Raw genomic sequence first — 24,757 nt, forward strand, 5'->3', positions numbered from 1 at the left:
GGAAGCCTGAAGCAGGAATTGTTGTTCGAGAAAGCATATGGTTATGGTAAAACATTTGGAGTAAGGGTTCAAGTTCAAAACGTAGTGGTTAATATGTTCTAAATACCACTAGGTTACTGTGCTTTCCCTCTCTGGGCCGTATTCATCATGCCTTATTTGTATTGCAAAGCATTAACTATAAGAATACTGCTAAATTTCAGCCCCATGAATTCGCAGCCCTTGCAGAATCTGGCATTGTTCTGAGCAAGTTAACAGTAAATCAATCCGGGGGTGTTGATAATGATAACTCAACATGTCAGCAGAGAATAGAATTTTCCCCTGACAGGTGTTGCTGAATTTTTTGATTGCTCTCTTTATGTATTTATTTTTCAGAAACTTCTATATACGTAAAAAGTTTTCTTTTTAAGTAATTTATGTAATAAAGTAGATACATTGGTTTTGTAGCTTAATATCTCGACTGGACTTGATGAACTGGAAGACAATGCTGGAATATTCCGTCTATCCAGAAGTTGATGATAAGGTATGTTAAGTAGCTTACTTGTTGGTTGAAGTTATGACAGTTCTGCTACTTGGGATAGATATATTTTGTGGGGTCTTGTAAGAAGTTCTTAAAATTCTGATTCGTTTACAGTCCAGATGTTACTGAAAGTGGATTTTATGGACGTGATGGCAATGGAACAAGATGCCTCTATAGAGCTTTTTATGGATATGCTTGCTGGTGATGGCAGCATAGTGAGAAGAGTTTTCGGTACCTCTTTCCCTCTCTCTCTCTCTCTCTCTTGCTCTCTCTCTCTCTCTCTCTCTCTCTCTCTCTCTCTCCATAGTCACAACACAAGCATAGGCTAGATACATCCAGTAGAACATTGGCTTGCCCTTCGTATGTTCATATTCATAAATAGATAATCGACCTACGTTAGATACATGCAGTAGAACATTGGCTTGTCCTTCGCATGGTCATATTAATATATAGAGAATCAACATGTTTTCATAGTGTGCTTCATCGTATGTTCTTCATCTATCCATTTACACTTGGGGCAACACCCAGCCATACCTTCGTTTTTCTTTTTATTGTGATGAAATTGACTCTTTAATGTAAAGTATAAAAGCATTTGTAGATTACAAAATTTTTGCACCTGCACAAAGCGTACTAGAAAAGTTTACATTTAGCAATATTCTATTTCTGAAATAAAAGAATATTTGCTTTTCATGACATTTTTTTTTTAATGAAATTCAGTTTAAAACCCTGCATTCTTTGTTTTGATTCCAGGTGGAAACCAATTATATTTTGGGTGTTTAATAAATTATGCATCTTCATAAAAATGCTCATTGAAGTATGTTCTACCTGCATTTATTGATTTTATATCTGTTAAAGCATCTCTCCCTCTCTCTCTCTCTCTCTCTCTCTCTCTGTCTCTCTCTCTCTCTCTCTTTCTCTCTTTTAAGTGAAGTACATGCTTTTGATCACAGGGCAGAGTAGGCGCTTTCAGCCTCGCAAACCAGTCACAAAAGCACAGGCAGCAGTCGCCTTAACAAGTGGCAGGGCAGCGGAGGCAATTCAGGTAGAATTAATACGACTCGAGGCCGAGAAGATGGAAAGAGAAGCAAATATGAAGGACATAAGGTCTGAGTTACTTCAAAAGGGAGAAATACAACAGTTTTGGGAAGAGAAAAAGAATAATTTGAAAATCTATTGGTTGGGAGTGGAGAGAGATTATCAGGAGGCTGTTAAGGATTTACAGGAGAGAGAGAAGAGAGATGAGACTCTAGATGAGTGGTCTAAGGAGAGAGTGGCGATTGTTTGTAGAAAAGAGTTATTATCTGAGATCAAGAGAGAGGTTGATGAGATGACTGCAAAGCTGGCATCTGAGAGAGAGAGACTCTCTAGAGAAAGGCAAATCTTAAATGAAATGTTGGGTGAAGTGCAGAGTAGGTGGGGTGATGTGGTGGAGGCGAAATCTGTATTGGAAGCAGAAATTGAGGCTATTCGGATTCTCAGGTTAGTTAGATTCTGTGACTCTGTTCACAGTTCTAATATTCATCATTCATCAAAATGTTTATCATTGTCATCCTAAACATCTCTCTCTTTCACGAAAAATTAACACCCTTCATTTCTCTCTATCTTTGAAATAACCTACACCTTTTAAATATGCGGGTACCATTTTTTTTTCGACCTTTTTTTTTTGGGCCCATATTTTTATCATCTGCCTTGCTTTTGTTGTAATTCCATATGATGTGCATGTTTATGGACTTCATTTTTAACTTCTTTAATGATTATACTTATTTCCTTCAATTTATATCTTTGTGCTCTCCATTCTGCATAGATGACTCAAACTAGGCATTGTAATAGTTGATGCTTGGCCAAATCTTGGAGTCTCTCTCTCTCTTTCTGACATATGTGTTGATTTGCCTAGCCTGAGATCACTAGATTCATGTTCATAAGTAGCCCTCTCTTATCTCTTACGCTTCTATAGTGATTTCTTTGTCATTTAGCTATCTGAAATTATGATTGAATGGTCCAGGTCTTGGGTCGAGGATGAAGCAAAGCGAAATGAAGCTCGAGCAAAACTGTTGGTTGCGGCTCAGAGCAGATGGAACTGGGTTGAGTCCAAGGTTTCTAATGGAAGCAGTTGAAGAGGAAGTTGATGTCACTCTAAGGAAAATTGAGTTACGGAACTTGTTGCAGTTAAATGGTAAGAGAAGGTACGAAATGTAGATGGCGTTTAAAGGAAAATTGTATGAACCTTGATTCAATTAAAGGAGGTCGGATAGCGCATAATAACAATGTTTTCTGGTTCTTCAGACACCCGTTGTTTGACATGTGTTATTTTGCTAGTTAGATTTTGGGATCAAGAGATATTGGTGAAATCAAACGATTGGTGTGTTTTACCGGTGCTACATGACGTTGGATGGTGTTTCAACAAATTCTCTTTTGGATGGACGTAAATGTGTAAGATTTCGAGTACAATTATCCAGGAAAATAAGGCGATTAGAATTATTTTTATTTGTCAGATTTTAAATAAAATGGTTGTAAAAGTATCATTGGATGGATGTAAATATGCAAGATTACAAATACAATTATCCAGGAAATAACGAAAAATATAGAAAGAGACTATTTACTTTTGATAAAAAGATATTAGAATTTTTATTTGTCAGATTTTAAATAAGATGGTTATAAAAGTATCATTGACTGCATTCAAAATTCAAAAACATAAAATGAAAATCTTCAACTTCATGACACATCTCAAGCTATCTAAGTTGACATCTAATGAATGATAAAGAATAATTATTACTACTTTATTATCATAATGTACGATCCCAATTAATAATTAAAAAAGTTTATATGAAGGTGTGGCTCTAAAAAATCAAATTAAAGTGCACCTTAAAATTTCACTAGAAGGTATTGTTTTGATGTCGACAAACACTCAATTCGAACATCTCAACCTCCAAATATATGGACATGAGAAAAAATAGATTTCAAGTCTTGAAAATAGTACATTTTATAATATATTATCTAGATTGTCATTTTTAAAGATTTTTTAATATTCATAGATATGCTCGATCCACAATATTTTTGAATATTTCAATTTATAATTACATATGAAAAAGTTTTTGGTCATCATAAAGATTTCTGATTTCTGATACTGAAACAATATATTTCAATACTATTTGAAGGTGCGCCCTCCTTTAATTGTTCAAATGCCTCAGCCTTATACAAACCACCTATATAGCCAGCAGGTCATTAGTTTTCTCTACTTCCCCATTAAACCATAAACCAGCCAAGCGCCATCCAATAACAAAGCCCAATGCTTTCATATCCTTGCCTATAAAACCAGGGACTGTTGGACTGGCGAAAGTCAGACAGATCAAGCAAATCCAACCAGGAAGAAGCGTCCACGAAATTCAACAATATCTCTCCAATTTTCATGTGCCAAACAAAGTTTAAACCCCATGCCTCTAAAATTGGCCAGACCAGGTCCCAAAACTAGAAGATTCTAATCAATATATTCGCTTAATATGGGCAACAAAATGCCTACTAGAAGATTCTAATCAATATATTCCCTTAATATGGGTAACAAAATGCCTTTTCTCAAGTGATAAGTTGACATCAGATGAAGCTCGGGCAAATTGGCCCCTTGGCGAGGCCCAATCGTACTTCCATCCCATTGTGCATATCCACTGGCCTAAAGCTTTCAGAGTCACGAGGATCTGCAACAACATCAACAATATATTAATTTAATTTAAAAAATAAAATGAAGATTGAACATGAAAGCTAGTTATTCAGATGAAAAGAGCTTCAAAGGCAGAACAAAGTCATGTTCTTATGAGGATTATTGGCACCAAACAGTAATGGAATCAAGGTTCTTCGACAATTTCTCTTGTATTTTAGAAAATTGTAAATAGTTTATCGAAATCATAGAACCAAACTGTATCCTACGAACTTCTTGAACTTGAAATGAAGCAAGAAATAAGATGATTTAGAGAAAAGGCATATCTACCATTCAGATAATCTTCAAAACCAATGTCATCCAACTCCCCTGTGAGAGCCTCTAGACCCAGCATGGAGGATGGCAAGGGCCCTGGAAGTCTTTGAAATCTGCAAAAGTGAGAAGGCAAAAGATATCCTTGACAAGCCAACAGCTGTGAATGAAAGCCCAAGAACTTGACATTTGCTATAAGATGACAACATACACTGTCGTACAAAAACCCATATTGATCTCTATATTCATATCAAATGTATTGTTTTCCTTCTTTATGTAAATTTTATAGAGGGTAACTCTTTATGAACAGGTCATTATACACAATGTTATTAGTACTGGACATGCCACTAGACCGGTGAGGGGCCCCTTCCAGTCAGAACTGCTCAGACCGGTAGGACATGATTTTGTAACAATTAAATAAAAATGAAGAGAAATAAGCAAAAAAAATGAAACATATTACAGATAATAAAAATTGGCCAACCTTGTTCCATCAGACAATAATGCGAGTAACTAGCCCGAAACAAGACTTGATGCGGCCCTAATAACAAGTCAACCTCTGCATGGCCTTGTATGCATACCAGGTAAAAAGTAAGCCCTGCATGCATGGACTAAACATTTGAACAGGGCCGTTTTTTTCCGTCCACCTATTTTAGGAATAAATAATGGTCCAACTTGGTCCCTCCACTATTCATGGGTGACAAACACTTCCGATCCCACAATGTCCAAAGTATACCCATTCCATGAAGTTGTGCACTTTATCCATCTCCAATGATATATGAAAGAAATTGTAGAGGCAACTGAGATGTGCAAAGCTCCTCACTAATACTAAAAAGTGCAGATTAGAAACATTCAAGCGTCATCAAGACTACCTCACCTGAATACATCTCATCTCAGTGTTTTCTGTAAGTTAATGCAGGCCAGTAATGCTAAAAAGTGCACATTAGAAACATTCAAGCGTCATCAGGACCACCTCACCTGAATACATCTTATCTCAGTGTATTCTGTGAGTTAATGCAGGCTAGTAAAACAAGAACTACAAAGTAATTCAAACTCTTGGCCTGTACCCAACAACCCCACCCCCTTCTCCCAACAACACAAAAAAGAAATGTAAGAGCAAGTAATCCAAACTCTTGGCTTGTCCCCCCACCTCAAAAGAGAAAAAATGGCCAGATCCAACCTCTTCTCTACTAAACCAACTCTTTGCAACTAGATTTGCAAAGGCTGAGAGCAGAACCCCAAGGGCTTCACAATGCATGAATTCCCCCAAAAATTAGCCCTACCCCCCATTCCGAAAGTCGAACAGTTCATTCCTATACATCTAGGGGCACCTAACAGAGAATTATTCATGTTCCTCAACCTTCTAATACCCAAAATCCCGTCATCCTGTGGCTGACAAACCCCATCCAACTTAAAAAGATGTAATTGCAACTATTAGTGGCCCTTCCACATGAAATCCTTCTAATTGCTTTCTGGCTTATCCACACTACAGGAAAAAAACAAAAATAACATAATACATACTAGCCTTGCTGAATTTCTTGGAACCCCAAGGACACTTCACTGCACCTGTCTATGTAATTTTTCTCACAGAAAGATGACAAAGTATAATGTTTGGGTCATTTGGGTCACTAACACAATACAAAGTCCTTGGAAAGCTTCTCCTGCACTTCTTATCCTGTCTAGGTAACTTCTAAAAAGAGCACTTCACCAGAAATTCCAAGGGTCTCCTCAAGCTAACCATCTCTTTTGAAATCATGTCATAAAACTCCAGTATTAAATCATCTTTGCCTAGTCTCGAGATGCAACACACAAAAATTGCAAACTGCAAGGGACAACAAGGTCCAGCTCCTATGTCATCAGCAAACCCTTAATAAACCCCAAAGTGCTCTACCATGGTTGAAGATTGCCAACACAATTATGAATAGAAGTGGAGTCCCTCAGAGTTCCTCGCGCCCTGGCCTTCTCAATTAATTTGGACACAGTTTGTCTCCACATCTGCATCTCAAGGACAATATAGACCAAGGGTATTAAATTCGCTTAGCTTCGGCCGAAGCTTCGGGCTGCTTTGGTTAGAAAAGAAATACCCATATAAAAGTTTTTTTTTTTTTAAAGTTTTTTTAATTTTTTTAATTTAAATTTGTAATTTTATCCATTATTTTATATATAAATATCTAATTTATTTATATTAAATTTTTTAAAAAAGTCCAAAGTTTTCCCCCGAATCGGCTGAAGCACTGAATTGCTTCATTTTTCTCACCAAATCGAAGAAGACTCTGAAGCGAATATGACAACATTGATACAGACCGTGGGCAACCATAGCTCATCTATCCATCTCCATACAAAGGCGTCCTAACAAAACCAGATTAGGAAGGGCCCTCACGTCCCCCATCCTCATCTTAGAACCTTTGGAAGAGTTTCATACAGATCCCAATGTTCATTTCCTAAGCTTTCAGATCCAGAATAATAATAGTCCCTCCTTTGTAAAAAAAATTCTCACCCACTCAAGTAACTCTACCTCTATAATAGAATGATAATGTTTTTTTTTTTTTGATGAAGTTAACATTGTATTAAAGAGCAGGAAGTACAAATAGTGATAAGAGAGGACACACGGGTTTGTCCTCTCAGAGGGGAACTAGTAACACCTCTGTGAATAGGTGTAGTACAAAGAGTATTCTAGAAAAAACTAAACGTAGGCTTAACATCAATGGTTTGGGGTCATTTTACAAGGGCTTTGAAATCAAAGTGCCATTCCAGGTGTTACATTAAAAAGTACGACAAAAGTGGCGTGAAGAAAAGCGATTAGGAAAGTCTTCCAAGCTTAGGTAGTAGCTGCGGCTTGCAGGTTGGCTCCCTCCTTAGCTAGATGGTCCGCCAGTGCATTTGATTCCTGCAAGATATGCGTCCATGAGACGGGAATATCCCTGCAGAGGTGAGAAATCTCGTAAAAAATCTTAGAGAGATACTAGAGGGGGGGATACATGACCGCTGCCCAAGAAACTATATTGCGTGCATCCCCTTCCACTAGAAGTGGTTGAGCCCACACAGGATCAAAAAGTTTGATGCCCGTGAGCAAGGCGAGAGATTCTACCAGCTGTGAATTGGTGCGACCTATGTGTCTTGAGAATTGTGCCAAAGTGTTTCCTCGGAAAGTGTTTCCTTGGTAGTCTTTGAACCCCCCCCCCCCTACCCCAAAGGGGCCAGGATTTCTGAGTGAGTAGCTATCGAAGTTGAACTTAATTGCACCTGGCAGAGGGGGGGACCAGTCCCCATGGTGTGAGGGTCGAGAGGGGCCAGGATTTCCGAGTGAGCAGCCATCGAAGTTGAACTTAATTGTACCCGGCGGAGGGGGGGGACCAGTTCCCATGGTGTGGGGGTCGAGTGTTTTGAAGAAGAACTAATTGTTGCTAGTTGGCAAGGAAGATAGAACAAGGAAGGAGCTTGAAGGCCTTATGATTGGTGGCCCAGAAAGTCACGAGAGTGTGGATTTTATGGAATAGGGCTGGATTATCGCAATGGGCCCCTTTAAAGATTCTTGAGTTCCTTTCTTTCCATAGAGTCCAAATCGTGGCCTCTGTCATTGCTTTCCAAAGGGGCCTCCCAGTTTTGGGCCATGGAAGCCTGTCTGCTAAGTTAAAAGTCTAGGGATAGAGATCGGTATGACCCGGGTCAGACCGAAAAGGTTGAGGAGTTTGCTCCACTGGTAAAGAGCAAAATCGCAGTGGATAAACAAGTGAGAGTGGGTCACTTCTTCTTTAAAACAAAGGGCGCATCGATTCGCTTGAGTTGGTCAACTGTTAGCATTTTTCCTTCGCAAGCAAATCAAGTTAAATGCTTGCACTTTTCGTGGCGCTATTGATGATCATACCGTGAACGTTACCGAGGGGGGAGAGGGCAGTAAGTTTTTGTAGAAAGAGGCCACCAATAAGGAGCTAGATGGCTCTAGCGTCCACATGATTCTGTTCGGCCTTGAAAGTGGGAAAAAGTGATCGTTGAGGAAGGTCGAGAGGGAGATGAACTCCACTATTTCAGCGTCAGAGAGAGATCGCCTGAAAGAGGGGTGCCACACTCTTCTGTTACCTGTCAGCTGGAGCTCTTCCGAGATCCAGGCTAGCGGCCTAGTGGTGAGGGAATATAAAGAAGGAAAGGGATCCCTGAGAGGAGAGTAACCCACCCAAAGGCTGGACCAAAATCAGATCCTACTGCCAGACCTCAGGTGGAATCTGATGGATTGTTTGAATGTAGACAAAACCGAAAGAAACGACTTCCAGGCTCCTGAGGGTCTGCTGTGGGGCTTCCCCTTCTGTAGCCAGGCTTCTGGGGGAATTCTATATTTATGTTGGAGCACTTGTGACCATAGATGATTAGGGGAGTTTGACAAGAGCCACCACCGTGTTTTGCTTTCGTAGGGAGCGGATCCCAAGTTTGCCTTGAGATCGGCAGACCGTTTCCCAAACGACGAGGTGGAATTTTTTTGACTCGGACTCTCCTAATCAGAGGAAGTTCCTCATGAGTTGTTCTAGTCTATTAGCTACCGCTGCCTGCATATGGAAGAGGGACATGAGATTTATGGGGGTGTTGGAGAGTGTGGCTTTGATTTGGGTAGTGCGACCCGCGAAGGAAAGGAACCTTCCTTTCCAACCAGCAAGCTGACGGTCCACTCCTATCAATGACGGTTGACCACTGTGCCTTTTTAAGTTTCCCAAGTCCCAGGGTAATCCCCAGGTAGTTAGTTGGGAGCTCTTCCACTTTGCACGTCCAACCTGAGAGTAAGGCTCTGGTCTCCTCAGAGGTGAGGGCAACCCCTATCATTGTTGACTTTCACTTATTGAACTTGAAACCTGTGGCAAACTCAAAGCACCTGAGGAACATACGGAGGCATTCGATTTCCTGAGGGTTAGCGTCAATGAACACTAGAATGTCATCGGCGTATTGCAAATGGGAGACCGAGGGGCCCCTAGCACAACTTTTGAAGCCATTCAATAGGCCCACCTAGTATAACCTAGATAGTGATTAGCTAAAGACTTTGACAGCTATAGCGAAGAGAAAGGGGGAAATGGAGTCTCCTTGTCGGAGACCCTAGAAGAGGGGAAGAATCCCTTAAGAGTCCTGTTGATGAGAATGGAGAAGTGGGGATTTGAGCAGCCACCCCTCATCCATCTCCGCCATCTATCCCCGAAACCCAATCTACCCATGGTCTCGTCTAAAAGTGACCAGTCGACATGGTTATAGGCCTTTTCCCAGTCAATTTTGAATATAAGTGCTGGTTTTTTTTGTAAGTGTCGAGAATGGAGGCACTCGTGAGCGTCCTGGACCGCATCAAGGATTTGTCTATCCTTTATGAAGGCACTTTGTGAAAGAGAAATAACAAAAGGTAGCACTTCTTTCAAACGAGTCACCAGCACTTTTGACAGTATCTTGTAGGAGGACTTCACCAAACTGATCGGTCTAAAGTCCTTTAATTCGTTGGCTCCTTCCATCTTGGGGACTAAGGCGATGAAGGTGGCATTCATTGCTTTATGAATGATGCCCTTATGGTAGAACTCTTTGAAGAGATTGAGGAAGTCGGGCTTAAAGGTCTCCCAGAAGGCCTTGAAAGGAGCTAACAGAAAGCCGTTCGGACCTGGCCCTTTGTCTTTGCCGAGATTCGTGATTGCTTTCAGTAGTTCCTCTTTTGAGAATGGGCGTTCCAACCAATATGACCACTCATGGGGAAGCAAATGCAAATGTAGATTACCCATTCTCGGTCTTGGATCGCTAGAAGCCGAGTAGAGATTTTTGTAGTAAGCCAGGATAATTGCTTCCACCTGGGTTATTTGGTCCAGAATGGAATTACCCACTTTAAGAAGAGAGATAGAGTTTACTCGGCGTCGGCAGTTAGCTATCCGGTGGAAGAAGCCTGTGTTATGGTCTCCCAGGTTGAGCCATTTCACCTTGGGTCTCTGATACCAAAAAATTTCTTCTTTCTTGAGAGTGGAGAGATAGTCCAACTTCAGTTGGGATCTGAGATTGCTTTCAGAGGATAGTGCTCTGGATTCCTCCAGATTGTCCAGCTCCTGGATAGAATTGAGAAGAGATTAGGGAGAAGTTCACAAGGATGTTCTTACTCCACTCTTTTAAGAGATTTCTTTAGGAGTTGGATCTTGGTTTGCAGGATGAAACCTGCCCTACTCGAAACTTGGGGAGAGAAAGAGTCCCACCAGAGCGAGATGACGGAGGAGACATCCAAGACAGTTCAAAACTAAAGGGTTTGGGCCCTCTAGGGATTAGTTGAGTGTCTAAAAGAATAGGGCAGTGATCCGAAGTAGGTTTAAGAAGAGCTAAAGATAGGGATTCTGGGAGGGCATCATCCCATGGTAGAGGGAGTAGGAATCTATCAAGTTTAGAGAGGGTGGGCTAAGAAGAGTGGTCGGACCAGGTGAAAAGATTCCCCTAGAGGGGGATATTTCTTGAGATGAAATCTGAAAATTCTGCCATGTGTTCCTTTCAAACGACTATCTGGTGATATTGAAGTACCCTCCCAAGCACCAGACAAGGTGTGGGAGCGAGGCCGCGGGGTCAAGTTCTGCCCAGAAAGCGAGTCTTAGGGTAGGACAGTTCGGACCGTAAATAGTTGTAAACTTCCAAGGCAAGCCATCAGAGGTCTTGGAAAGGATGGTCGTGACAGAGAATTCTCCAATCAGGGAGGACTGAAGAGAATGTTCCGTCGGATTCCAAATAAGCCAAATGCCCCCTGAGGCGCCTAGCGCAGGCCGGGACAACCACTGGCACAGTCTGCGACCCTAGACCTATCGTATGAGTTGTAGAGAGGGGTACGGCTGTTTGGTTTCGATGAGAGCTTAAAGGGTAGGATTATGTTTGGCACACAGGTCCCTGACTGCGGATCGTTTGGGTTTTAGACCCAAACCCTTGACGCATGAAATAAGTTTCATTGAGGATGTGGGGGTGAGGGGCTGGGCCGCCAGTTTGGGAGATCTCCTGCAGAGGGGACCAGAGGGAGAGGTTGGCGTAGTCTCTTGGGCTGCAATACCAGACGAAGCGTTGAGATCATAATTGATGCTAGAGAAGAGATTGTGAAGTTCCCTTCGCCCCTTGAAACTTATCTTGAGCTGACTTTGGGCATGGGCATTAGCTTTGAAAAAATGGTGAAAGGGGCCTTCGGAGCCTTCCTGGGGAAAGCCCATTACTCTAAGCAACTCCATGAGGTCTCCTTGCCCGCGATCAACTCCTTCGACAAAATCGGGGTCTACCGAAGCCGAGGGGGACAAGGAGAGGGACCTGCCAGAATTGGACGGGTCCGATGAGGCCTGTCGAGGTAGGTCGGCAACAGGTGGGAGAAGGGGGTCGGGGAAATAAGAGGGGAGGAGGTCCGAGGGGAGATCAGGGTAGGGTTCAGGAGAATGGGGGGACTCAGGTGGTAAGGAAAAAGCGATATCTGAGAGGAAAGGGCCGAGTGGGAGGGGCTTTGGGGGGTGGGAAAGGCTGAGGGAAGAGGCTGAATTCCCAGGGATTTAAGCGAGAGCGAGGCCGAAAGAGGGGCGGGGAGAAGGTCGGGAACGAACGAAGGCCGCGATGACGGGGGCGACAAGAGCGGAAGATAAGAGGGGCGATAGGATAGAAAGGCCACCGAGAAGGGAGCTAAAAGAAGGATCAGGATTGAGAAAGGGCCATGCCGTTGATAGAAAGGGTACAGAGGGGCTACTTGGGTGCAGTAGGCCAGGGAACCAGGGGGAGAGTTTATCTAGCAAATGGGAACCAAGGTAGGAGTATAATTCAGGAGGGCAGCCAAGAGGGAGGCGAGCAGGGTAGGGTCCGGAGTAGAAAAGTCAAAGGACTGAGCCATCAGGATCTGACGGAGGCCTCGAGCGGGTCTGTCGACGAGGAAGAGATGGACGGCTGAGCGGAGACGGCAGAGGGGAGAGGAAGGGGAACGCCAAAAGCAAACATGATGAAATGGAGGATGAAAGCAGGGAAAAGGGCTCTCGAGAAGGGAGGAGGGGACAAGGGGGAGGCCGGCAGTGGAGCGAGAAGGGGGCACGACACAAGGAGAGGGAGGGAGGGAGGGGGGTAAGGTTGGACCAGAAGAGGCAATGGGAGGTGAACAGGGGGAGAGAGGAAAGAAGGGGATAGGAAAAGAAGAGGTGGAGTCAAGAGCAGGAGGGGGCCTCGGAAAGGCTCGATTGGAGGGCGGCCTTCTCGAGGGGGACGACCCGGACATATGCTAGAGAATGCAATCCCGATTTGGGATTTAAGGCTCCGTCAGAGAGGGGGGCGAGTAGGTGATAGGGAGGGGGTTGGAGTCAGAATAGGGTTGTCCTCAGAGACAAGCGGCCATCACTACCACGTGGTTGATTGTTCTCCACGTCTTGCGTAAAGTTTGTTGCCATGGAGCCATTGGACGTCTCCGAGAATGGGCCACGGCGAGCTTGGGCTGAGGTTGCAGGTTGCGCCGCCGTTGACGGCAGCGTTTTCTCGTCACCACCGTCCAATCCAACGAGGATGGCTTGACCGCATCCATCTGCGGAGGAACATGCGAGGGAGACAAATTGGGTGCGGCCAAGGTCTAGGGGATAAGGAACAGTAATACAGACCTTCAACCTCAATCCACATGGAGGAAGGGATGAGGGTAAGATCCAGGGTTTCCAGCAATAGACGAATAGCACCATGAGGTAAGAACTCGATTGACCTCAAGAGGATAGCGACCAGATGACCACAAGAAGCAGCAATTTTCCTGAAAGTCAGGGGGGACCAAGCGTGGAGGGGGATGTTGAATACCGTGGGCCAAACTCTCGAAAGTCGAGTAGAGCCGAGACTCGGAGACCATTCCCTAAGGGAAAGAGTCGCACCCTTAAAGGACAAGGGTTTGGGAGAACTCAAAGCAGAGCGAGTTCCTGGAATGGACAGAAACAAGAAAAGAAACACTCCGTCATGTAATTGCTTGCACACTAGGTTGGGCTCATTCCAAAGACGCTGGCCCCATTTTTCAATTGCTTTGAAATCATCCCTTCGGGGATGAAAAGTACTCGCCAAAGAGGAACACAACTTAATGGAAAGGGGGACCTGAGGTCTTAGGTGGCACCGCGACAGAATAAGGAAAAGAAGACGACCGAAGAGGAGAAGGAAGGGGAGAAGAAGGGCAAGAGGAAGAAGGAGAAGAGCCACCGGCGGCGAGGGTCGTGGTGACCTGCAGGACCTGTTCGAAAGAGGACTTAAACGGGGACTGTGTCGAGGGCCTGGGAAGGGAGGCCTCACTGGGACAGAAGGCCTCGCTGCCTAGGGAGGAAGCACCTAAAGGCAGGGCATCAGTGGGGGGGAACCGATTGGTATGAACCGAGTGAAGAAGAGGAAGGGGTTGCTGAGAGAGGTTGTAAATGTAGTTCCAATCCACTGGAGGAAACCACCGACCAGGTGGTTGTCACTGGTTCTTCGTCTCCCCCATTGATCAAGCCGACTCCTTGATTTCAGGATTTCGATTTTTCACCAAAATACTCCATTCTTCTTCTGCAAATTCCGGGAGTCTTTGTTCGGATCCCTAACATAATGATAATGTTAGTCTCGGCTTTCAGATCTAGAGTAATAAAAGTTCCTTGTTCTTTCTCACCTCTATCATGCCCTTATGCATTACCCATGTCCCAAGCATCCTGATAGAATGCTTTAATATTGAAGCCCCATTTTATCAATGCTGAAATTTACTTATCAACAGGTTGCTTTGGTAAGCACCACAAGGTGGAAAGTTGATTGGATATGCTCCATATTTTGTTTTTGATTTTTTTTTGGGAAGCATAGATATGCTCCATGTTTATTGTAATGCATTCCTTTTCTCTCTTCTCAAATTATGAATACATAGACCACAAGACAACAAACATACAAGTATCAATATGAAATCAAGATCCAGACGCAATCTAGTCACCCACTTGTTGCTTTATCCAAAAATGGAGTATAATGGGAAGAATCAGGGCTGGTATGTTTCCGTTCCATAATGGTAATGGCCATTAAAGTGGGGAAAGTGGCATTTGAACAGAAGAAGGAAGAAATGGGAAATAGAAGATAGAAAAAGAGAAAATAACCGGAAAAAAATTAAAGAAAATCACAGGGATATATTAAAAAAATCTATTTTATTTCTGGCATCTTATATATTAAAAAAAAAATCACAGGGATACAAAATAACAGCGCTTGTTTTCCATTTTTCAAAATAACAGCCATTATTTTTGTCGTCTTATGTTTCCGAAGGGATTTTCTATTACATTCCATTTTCAATGATCATTTATTAATATGAAGTTATAAAACTGCGACATAATAGCACACACATGAGACCATTTCAAAATGGCCATTCTATCCAAGAAAAGACTGTTGTTAACCTCCTTTCTGCAATCATTCTATATTACAAAACCTAAAACTTACTCACCTCCCATGAATCCTGATAGGATACCATGGTACAGAAGCCCCATTCTAATAAGGTAGAAATTTACTCATCACTAAGTTACTTTGGTAAGTACCACTAGGTGGAAGGTTAATCACATACACTCCATGTTGATCATGACACATTCCTTTTCTCTTAAATCAAGTCAAAATATACAGACTAACATGTACACAAGCAAGAATATAAAAACATCCATAAATGCAATCTACTCACTGGCTTCTTGCTTTATCCAAAAAACAGGTAGAATGGAAAAGATTCAGGCTGGTCCATTTCCATTTTATAATGGTAACAGCCATTGTAGTCCATTAAAGTGAGGCAAATGACATATAAAATGGGGGTAAAAAATGTTAAACGCAGAAAACAACCAAAACAAGGAGAATAATAGGAAAGAGAAGAAAATCATGAGGAAATATTAAAAAAATGAACTATTTTTTGTAGAAAGGGACATTTTACCAAAATAACTTCTGTGGTTTTCCATATTTTAAAAGTAACAGCGATCATATCTGTCCTCTTCCTTATTCTAAGGGAATTTATGTTATATTCCATTTTCATGATTATTTTACTAATATAAACTGAGACATGATAGCACAGCCGTGAGACCAATTCAAAATGGCCTTTTATCCAATAAGAGACAAGTTTTAATCGCCTTCCAGCTGCCACTCTACATTGCAACATGTTGGGCCTGTTGGGTAATATAACAGCTATTTTGACATAAAGCCGGTTTCCAAACCTTGGATCTAATTCATCCCATGGTTCATCAGGGATGATAGGATCATCATGACCATACATTGCAGAAAGCGCCTAAAACAATCTCCAAAATGACATCCACTAAAAAGCTTCAATGAACTCATCTTTTATTAACTTCCTAGGATTCCTAGTAACCATACAAACCTGGCAATTCTTGTCAAAGGAACTAGTAGTAGTCCAAACCAATCTATAATTATAACATTTTCCAGCTTCATCTCTCAAAGCAACATGATATCCAATTTATTGGGCATATAAAATATCCAAAACACCAGCTTTCGCTTTGGGTAACAAATCCTCTCCCATTCCAATATGCGGTCAATGAGCACAATAAAATTCCAACCTCCTAGTTTTCTCAGATTCCAAGGATGGGCCCTCAATGAGAATGGGATGCATAGATTGTTTGACTCCACTCCCCCTGCTCCATCTCCCTTATCTCTCTTTTCATTACTGTCAGCAAGCTCTGCTCATATTTAATCAGAGAAATCAACTTCTAGAATCTGGAGAACTTGAAACCATTTCCATTTATTCCCTTTACTTCACTCTTTCAACGGCCTCCGTTCTCTTTTCTCAAGGATCTTGAATAGATCCTCCAGTCATGGAATAGCATGCCTATGGCTGGCAATGGGCCAGGCAACCCAGCCCTAAAAAAGTAGGCCCCGAGGGCCGGCCTAGGTCCAGTGCTGGCCCGGATTAGCCCGACCCAGCGCTCCTTTTTTCTTTCCTTCATTTGTCTTTGGCCCAGCCCGACCGGGCTTGGACTAGCCCTATGAGGACAAGGGCCGGGCCAGGGCCAAGGCTGGCCTGCCCCGTTGCCACCCTTAAGCATGCCACCCTTTGCCACCAGTTTATCTTCAGACCATATCAGACTATTTGACAATCGCCTTCCTCATTCCCACTCTCCTCTAATTGATGTTCCCCTTTGAACTGAATGGCCTCTCTACTTATAAAAGGACAAATAAGGAGAAAAGAAAAGATAAAACAAATGACCCTCTCCACAGCCCCACCTGGTTAGTCCCATCAACACACACCATGCTTTACTAAGCCATGACACATCACCCTATGGATATGACCCCATGGCATAAATATGAACAGGAAACAGGCATAGGATTGACAAGAACAGATACCGATTACAATCTCCTTTTTCTATCTTTAAAAGTCCTTGCCTGTTTATATTGATGAGAATAGTTGTAAAGGAAACAATTCCTTAAGAGGTCTTTCTAAACCACTGATACAACTCAGATAAGAATGGACTTGAAGCACCCGTAGGCATGTGTGGATTATCCACCAAGTCAATTGGGAGACGATCAGTAGGGATGACAATGGGCCAAGCCAGGTGGACTAGGTTTGGCCATACTCCCTGTAGGGCTGGCCTAGGCCTGGGCTTGACTGGGCCAAAGTAACCGAGGCCCCGGCCCACCCCTATTAGGGTTAAGCCGAGCTAAAAATAAAAAATTAAAAAATAAAAGGAAAAGTAAAGAAAAATGAGGGCCGGGCAGGCCTTCGCCCTGGTTCGACCCTTGGGGCACATTTTGTGACATTTTAAGGCACAAGCCCTAGTTTTTAGGGCCGGACCAAGTAGCCCATTACCACCCTTAACGATCAGATAGTGTGCCGGTTCAAGGACCAAGATAGCAAATATCCCAATTTATAATAAAGAGATGTATACATTAAGACTATTTACTTTTGGTATAAGGAGGTTCAATAATGAATTACATATGAAATATGGTGTTGGAGTTCACATCCGGTGGGAAACAGTCATTATGATCTACTTGTACCAAAAGTGAATGATATTATAGTACACAATCTTTACAATAATAAGAACAAGATACCAGTGTTTCAAAAAGCGCTAGGCAGGTCCTAGGCGGCTTGGGGGGTCCAGGGCGCCCAGAACCTGGGCGGCCCAGTTGAATCCAAATAAGGATTCTGCAGTGCAGTTATGTCAGTATCAATTATATGTATTGCAGTACATAATTCAAATTATACTACATATTAACATTTAGCACACACTTCATAAACATAACCATAATCCATAAGTCGGTTCATACTCCATATCCATAATCCAATTAAAACTTAAAATTTATAACCAACCAAATTATCAAACCAAATTACCAAATAGTATCACACCAGTACTGCAATACACCACCATGAGGAAGAAAACAAAATTGAATTATGAAACTATGAAAATGAAAGTAATACTTGAAGACTCAAAAGAATATTCAATAGTTCAATACACAATACTTCAATCAAAGTTCAAACTTCAAAGTTTAATAATTATTCAACAATCAACATTCGTCATTCATTCATCATCAGAAAATCTTGGGTTAACTGCATTGGCATCATATTCATCGGAGTCGACGGAGTCGTCACCCTCGACATATTGGTCGTTCCCGACTTCCTCCGTCTCTTCTGAATCAGCCTCTTCTTCCTCCTCTTCCTCCATCCTTGTTCTCTGTGCAGAAGATCTGGTGGCCCTAGGAGGGTCAGCTGATGTCCTTGAAGCATCCATGACCATGTCCCATGTCAATCCTCCATGCCCCTTGACTTCATCATCATCAACTAACCACTCCATAGCATGGTCCATATTTTTTGATCTGATGGGGTCTCTCTTATCTCTCTTAGCAAACCTGTCCTTCAAGAATCGATTGTACTTGATATAGGCTAGGTCATTGAACCTCTTTCATTAAAGCCTGTTCCTTTTCTTTGTATGAATCAAACAAAATCAAATGAAACTGTTTAAAATCTAATATCTATGGTTCATGCATTATTTATAAAATTATACAAATTACCCGTACGGCCTTACCCCTTCAAAAGTACTCCAATTGCGCTCACAACCGGATGAAGAAGTGGTTAAGTTTAAGATCCGAATGGCCAACTTTTGTAAATTTGGAGAACTAAACCCATGTTGGCTCCACCAATGGGCTGTAAAGATATAGAATAAAATCATAAATAAATAATAGAATTACTTGATTACTTGAACTTGATGAACTTAAAAATATTATTAATACCTGGATCAATTTTGGCCATTTGCCTCATCGCCATTGGACTTCCAAAAGACTTTAATGAGCACTTGTAATTTATCAACTCATCAGCGCATATAATATCCTCAATAGCAGGATCAGGGACTAGCACCTCTACACACTCATTAAATCCATTCATAATTCTGTCATTTGTTTGTATATCCTTGTCAATATAAAAAAAAACTGGGTTCAAATAATAACCACCTGCATGCAATGGCCGATGTAGCTACCTATCCCACTTCTCATCAATAATCTCAAAAACAGGCTTGTAGCAGGTTTCTTCATCATTGAAATTTGGGCTCTCTTTTGCATTTCTCCATAGTATCATATATGTAGCTCATAGAAGGCTTGTCACTATCAACCATGCGAAGGACTTTGACAAGAGAAAAAAATACCTTAAGAGTGCCCTTCACCCCTCTCCAAAAGCCTTAGAAAGTATAATATCTCACACCTTCTTCCCAACCTGATCCTTAGACCATTTGCATGCTCTCCACTCATCTGAGATAAACATCTGCCTCAACTGCACTCTCCTCGAATGTATGTTATCTAGGCATAAGTACCAAGTTGCAAACCTCGTGACCCCAGGCCTCACAATCTCTTTCTTCTTTGTAAAGGCACGCATTATACTGAGGGTGAGATGGTGGCTATAAATGAAATTTGTAACTAACTTAGCCTTCGTCACTACACCTGGTATCTCGGTTAACTGCCAGGAGTCTCAAGCATGAGGTCTATACAATGTGTTGCATATGGTATCCAAAAGATTCTAGGATAAGCTATGTGCAACAAATTAGATGCAACAACATTAAGAGCAGCCTTGTCTGTGACAACCTGTACAACAAGATGCTCCCCAACGTCCTTGATTCCCTTCTCTATCACTTGAAATATGTAATGGGCATCATGGATATGATCAGAGGCATCAATAGACCTCAAAAAGACAATCCCTGCAGGACAATTCACAAGCAAATTCATCTAACTTCTTCTCTTCCTATCACTCCGAGCATCAGTCATAATAGAAACCCCATATTGAGCCTATGCATCCTTCTTAAGTTCTACAACTTCCTTCGTGACATTCACTGTCTTTTTTCAAAAAGGCTCTGAAAGCTCATATGGGGTTGGGGGTTCATCCCAGGGCCAAATTGGCCAACTGCCTCTATCGCAGCATAGAAGCTGCTTAAGCGAGCGATATTGAAAGGAATGCCCGCGTCATAAACCATGTAGCAAGATAATACGCAGCTCTCTCTCTCTCTTCCTTCTTGATTCTATTTTCAATAGTGGTTTGCTTTTTTGTTTTCTCTCCTACAACCTCACGGCCAAAGTAAAAAACTATCCATAGGGCCTCTGACCCGAGGCTTCTTAGTCCCAGAACCAGAAGCAATTACAACTCCCTTCCCCTTTCCCTTAATAATGGATTGCTCAACCTCTTGACATCCCTCCATTTCCCGTCACTATCATCATCATCAAAATTGACACAGACTCCAGACCTAATCTCTGCTATAAAGGCAAATCTCTCTTCTTTTTTCATTTTCACCATGTTCAAAAAATTGTTTATTTCCTCTTTAACAGCATCAAAAGTCTTTTTACATGGGGCAACATCCCCCTGATACCGACAATATGTTTCTTGAACCGGTTTATACGCCATTTTGTATCCTCTTCATAAAACTTGCACCTTGTACAATTTTTATCTTTAGGTTATGAGTTATAACCATATTTCCAACCGGGATCACCACTCTGATTAGATCCCGAAGAAGACATCTCAAAAATAATGCAAATTACTAAAGCAATAAAAAAAATCACTTACTTTGAGTTTGATTGCTCAATCTTTAAACTTCCACCTCAAAGATGCTTCTAAATACTCAAAATCTTCTAAAAAAACCCCTAATAACTTTGCAAAACATCAAAAAGTAAATCTAATATCAATGGGTGATGTTGGATCAATTTTTGTTAACTTTGGGAAACCCTTCGATCCTAAAAAATTCACCAAAAACTCGATTTTTGAGGGCTTTCTCTCTCTAAAATTGGCTCCAACAAGTTTTAGGGTTCAAATGAATCTAAAACCCTAAATTTTGGCCCTTAAAAACAAAAAAAATGACCAAAATTGCCCCTACCGAAACAATTTCCACCCCTTGGCGCCCGCCTAGGCATGTTCCATGCCGCTTAGGTGGTCGCCCAAGGATCGACCGCCCAGATTGGGCGCCTAGGCCTGGGCGATGCGTCCAGGCCTTTCAGAGCGCCTAGTAGCTGAGCGGTCCGCTTTTTGAATCATTGCAAGATATACACACAACACACATGCTAAAACCACCTTTGCATGCCAAAATCCAAGGGAAGTTAGAGTCCTTATTAAGAAGCTAACCGAAACAAGTTTCATACAAAAACTTTAGAAACAAATAGTCTTTAAATTTAGTGTAGACGAAACTAATAACATAAAATCACTCTAGCTAGTCATCAAACACATTGATTGAATTTTTTTTTGGTGACAGCGGTGCTCTCTAGAATTTCAGATAGTTTCAAGTGGAAGTGTATACGGTCCCAACCTAGATAATCTCCGACCAGCTTTCTGGGGAGGAGCTTCAAGCCTTAACCTCCATCGATCCCCTAGTGTGGTGCCTCAGTGGGGATTTCAACATCACTAGGTGGGCACATGATCGAAATGTTAACCATTCCATCTCTCCAGCCATGGTCCAATTCTCAAATTTCATATTTCAAAACCACCTGGTAGATATTCCCCTTGAAGGGGCCCAATATACTTGGTCCAACCACTCCCTTAACCCATCTCTCTCTAAGCTTGATCAATTCCTGACCTCTGTGGAATGGGATCAAGTTTTTCATGGAACCCACTATGTGGCTATGCCCAACCCACTCAGAGCACTGTCCCATCCTCCTAGATACCTAGGCTTTATCCTGAGGACCTTGGCCTTTCCGGTTTGAGCTTATGTGTCTCGAAGAACCAAATTTCACAAATCTGGCCAAAACCTGGTGGCCTCCTAAGCTAATTTTGTTTTTGGCTGGGCTGGATTCCGCTTCCAAAGGAAGTTGCTGCTCTTGAAAATTGATGGGCATTTTTGCCCTTGGGCGGGGTGCAGGCCCTGGACGGCGGGTTCAGACGGCCTCCTAGGCAGGTTCTTGGGCGCCTAGGGATATTCACTTTTTTTGGGTGCCTAGGCCTGGACGATCAGCCCAGGCCCCCAAAAACGCCTAGGTGACCACCCAGGCGTTGGGCGGTCTGCTTTTTAAAACACTGTCCAGAAGTGTTTCAGCTTTCCATCCCTTGGCCAAAGGCAGGCAAGTACCTCTGGAAAGCCTATGTTGCTGCGACCTTATGGGTCATATGGTTAGAAATAAACAACCTTATTTTCAGAGGCGAGTTCTCTTCAATGGATTCCTTAATTGCGAAAGTCAGGAACAATATCTCCTTTTGGGTTTCAAAACATAAGCTCTTCAAATATTTTGCTCACTTCGACTTGTTTTGGAAATTGGTATGCTCTCTTATCCCTCGCCCCACCTAGAATCTTATGGCCATCTCTATGGAGACAGCCTGACCCCGATATAGTCAAGTTTAATTTTGATGGTTTCTCTCTAGGCAACCCTGGGCCTTCTGGTATAAGAGGCCACATCAGAACCCACAATGGCAAAACGCTCTTGTCTTTCTCTCGCCCAATCGGATTGGTGGACTCAACTCTTTCCGAGGCCCTTGAACTATTGGAGGGCCTTCTCAAATTCAACTCAAGCTAGAGTCTTGATCTCTTGGCAGAAGGGTATTCTAAAAACACTATAGCTTGGGCTTCCAAAGCTAGCTCCTACCCGTGGCACCTCCATGACATATTCAAAGAGACTTCTCATCCGTAGGGGACCCATAATACTGGAAGCACATTTTCAGAGAAGCAAACTCCGCAGCAGACCTTGTAGCAAAGGACGGCACCCAATCCAACCCGGACCCTTGAGCACTATGCTACCCATAACCCTTTCTCTATTCTTGTTTCACCTATTATTGTACAGTTGAGCTGTAAAGCATTTATTCTGGCCCATTAGAGTTTTTGTAAAGGGTAACACTTGTAGGTGTCAAATTTTGTAAACTCCATTTTACTGAAACACAAGTGAATATTCTAAAAAAAAACACAGTGATTGATCAATGGTAAAAACCATTAAATCTACTGGAAAAATACTTCCAAAAAGCAAAGTAGCCATTGATCTTGTAAAATATTTACAATACACGTGTGAACTTCAAACAACACATGCCCCTTACACTAAGTAGTGTAGACTTTATGCCTAATCTCCAAATCCATGCACCATGGGCCAGCCAGCCATGCATCAATCAGTTTCAAAAAAGAAAAAAGAACTCAGCCATACTCTTCTTCGAAACTCCAGCTTAAATTTTTTACAAAAATGTTCGAACTTATGCAACCATACATGGACTCTGTATTGGAAAAGCAAATTCCGGCCTCATTCATATCATAGCTTATCAAAGCTATGATCATAAAAAAGACTAACATTATAGTTTTCGTTCTCATTCTCACTTAACCAACATAACAGTAGATGTTTTTTTGCTAACTATAATTTGCTTAGATTATGAGTTTCTCTTCTCAACAACCCTATAACAATGGTTTGTTATTAGTTTAATGATTATCTGCAAATTTATCTAACAAAAGTCCCAAAATTTTACCATGAAGTAATCAACAGGAAGCCCACCATTTCAAGCAGTTTAGCCCACCACTTCAAGCAGTTTAATGGGTCTAAGTTCTTTTCTTCTTTTTTTTAGGTTAATGGGCCAAGCGTTTCTGTGGTACCTGGTGAATCTCAAATAAACCACCAAAACAAAACACCAAAAAAAAAAAAAAAAAATCTTGGCAATAAAAAGCAGATCACGGAAACCTAATATGGCATTATTTACCTTAAGATACTTCGGTTATTTCCCTAGCATTATAAAGTACTCTAGCAAAACACTAGTAGGTACCCAAAAACCCTAACCCTAATCTACCTCACATCATAAATTGATAACATCCAACCCTGAGAACTGAAAAGATTTCAAAGATCAATCCCTTGTTCCAGTGTTCACAAAGCACATCAATTGAAAAAAAATAAAGGAAATAAAACATAAAACATTCGAAACATAATAATTCCACAAACTTCCATTACCTCGAAAGAATTTGCATGTCCAGGTCCATTTTCAAGGGCAAAGCCGAACCATAGGTGTTCATCAAAACCATGCGCTTCAATTCTTCTTTCCGCTTCTTTTGCTGTACATAATTTAAAGATTATCGAAAGGAAGGAAAGAAAGATAAACGAAATTTGGTTAAGGGAATCAGGAACCAGAAACGAACAAAGCAATTTAAGGCTTTCAAAGGAGAGAGAGAAAAAAGGAACACCGAAACTTGGATAGATTGTAGTGGGTGAGAGATAGTGATATCGCTCTTGACGCCTGGTAATCCAAAACGTAGGGCATCATGAGCTCCTGCAACTTCATGTTCAAGCTTCGAAGCCTCCATCCCTCTGTCTTTCTCAAATCTCAATGCTCTTTCTCTCTCTTAACGCGCTGTCTTTCTCCCTCTTAACGCGCGGTCTTTCTCCGTCTCAACCAAGTCTTTCTACACAAGTCTGTCTCTTAACGCGAACCTCTCTCTCTCTCTTAACCAAATCTTTCTACACAAGAAAGCTAAAATAGTGAAGCGTGCTCCTCGGATCAAATTCAATATTTGTTCCCAAGGGTGAAAGACGTATTTTAGGATTATTTCGAGTAATTGAAGTTTACTTGCCATGGTCCACCTTAAATACTGAGAAATGGTACGTCAATATTCGCACGAAAAAAAAAAATATATGAGCCTAAACTTCTTGAAACTCTAAATGTTATTAGGAAAATTTATGTATCGTTTTTTTTTTTTTTTACCAGTTGTAACGGAATGACTCGAAAATAAGTCGATATTACTTGGAGGGACAGATCTTGAATTTTTTTTTTTTTTTCGTCAAGTTTGTCTTGATCTGATTTTTCAAACATCCTACTGTCTCTTTTTTTTTTTAAATATAACAATGTAATTATTATGTCTTTTTTTTTTTGAAAAACACGGTCCGACAGTTGAAACATCGGATCATTTTTTGTTCAATTTTTTTTT

The 24,757-nt window shown here is 41.7% G+C and overlaps 2 protein-coding genes and 1 long non-coding RNA gene across 8 annotated transcripts in view; 1 reads left to right on the forward strand and 2 right to left on the reverse strand.

Moving 5' to 3' along the window:
- Nucleotides 1-2,895, forward strand: part of LOC18432527 (SLH domain protein) — a 43,377-nt gene extending 40,482 nt beyond the window's left edge. For 3 of the 6 annotated variants that reach the window (XR_016048675.1, XM_088857141.1, XM_088857142.1), the window contains 5 exons: nt 201-325; nt 445-520; nt 637-748; nt 1,468-1,996; nt 2,520-2,895. Coding sequence is in view for 3 of the 6 variants with exons in the window: in XM_088857141.1 (XP_088713267.1) it covers nt 201-325; nt 445-520; nt 637-748; nt 1,468-1,996; nt 2,520-2,631 (954 nt within the window). In the remaining 3 variants the exon portion in view is untranslated. Of the gene's footprint in view, nt 1-200; nt 326-444; nt 521-631; nt 749-1,467; nt 1,997-2,519 lie in introns of all 6 variants that reach the window. The other 3 variants (XR_016048674.1, XR_016048673.1, XM_006842630.4) reach the window with 3 other exon arrangements.
- A 737-nt stretch (nt 2,896-3,632) lies between these two features.
- LOC18432526 (cyclin-B1-2) lies at nt 3,633-24,171 on the reverse strand. Its single transcript, XM_006842629.4, has 4 exons — nt 24,017-24,171; nt 23,787-23,887; nt 4,497-4,594; nt 3,633-4,206 (listed from the first exon to the last, which is right to left on the reverse strand). The coding sequence occupies exons 1-4, from the start codon at nt 24,134-24,136 to the stop codon at nt 4,106-4,108; spliced, it is 420 nt and encodes a 139-aa protein (XP_006842692.1). The 5' UTR covers nt 24,137-24,171; the 3' UTR covers nt 3,633-4,105.
- LOC148779001 (uncharacterized) lies at nt 18,440-20,254 on the reverse strand. Its single transcript, XR_016048676.1, has 3 exons — nt 18,861-20,254; nt 18,645-18,770; nt 18,440-18,558 (listed from the first exon to the last, which is right to left on the reverse strand). It is a non-coding gene; the product is annotated as an uncharacterized LOC148779001 (long non-coding RNA).
- Nucleotides 24,172-24,757: the final 586 nt, after the last annotated feature.

This window comes from Amborella trichopoda, chromosome 13 (genome assembly GCF_054954075.1).
Source record: "Amborella trichopoda isolate Santa Cruz 75 chromosome 13, AtrichopodaSantaCruz75HAP2 v2.0, whole genome shotgun sequence".
Taxonomy (NCBI): Eukaryota; Viridiplantae; Streptophyta; class Magnoliopsida; order Amborellales; family Amborellaceae; genus Amborella; species Amborella trichopoda.

Bases quoted from the DNA above. Each gene is read 5' to 3' on its own strand.
- LOC18432526 (XM_006842629.4), bottom strand. From the start codon at position 24,136: ATGGAGGCTTCGAAGCTTGAACATGAAGTTGCAGGAGCTCATGATGCC. The intron at 23,888-24,016 runs GTGTTCCTTTTT...AATTATGTACAG, and splicing joins TACAATCTATCCAAGTTTCG to CAAAAGAAGCGGAAAGAAGA. The intron at 4,207-4,496 runs GTAGATATGCCT...ATGTTGTTGCAG, and splicing joins TTTTGAAGATTATCTGAATG to ATCCTCGTGACTCTGAAAGC.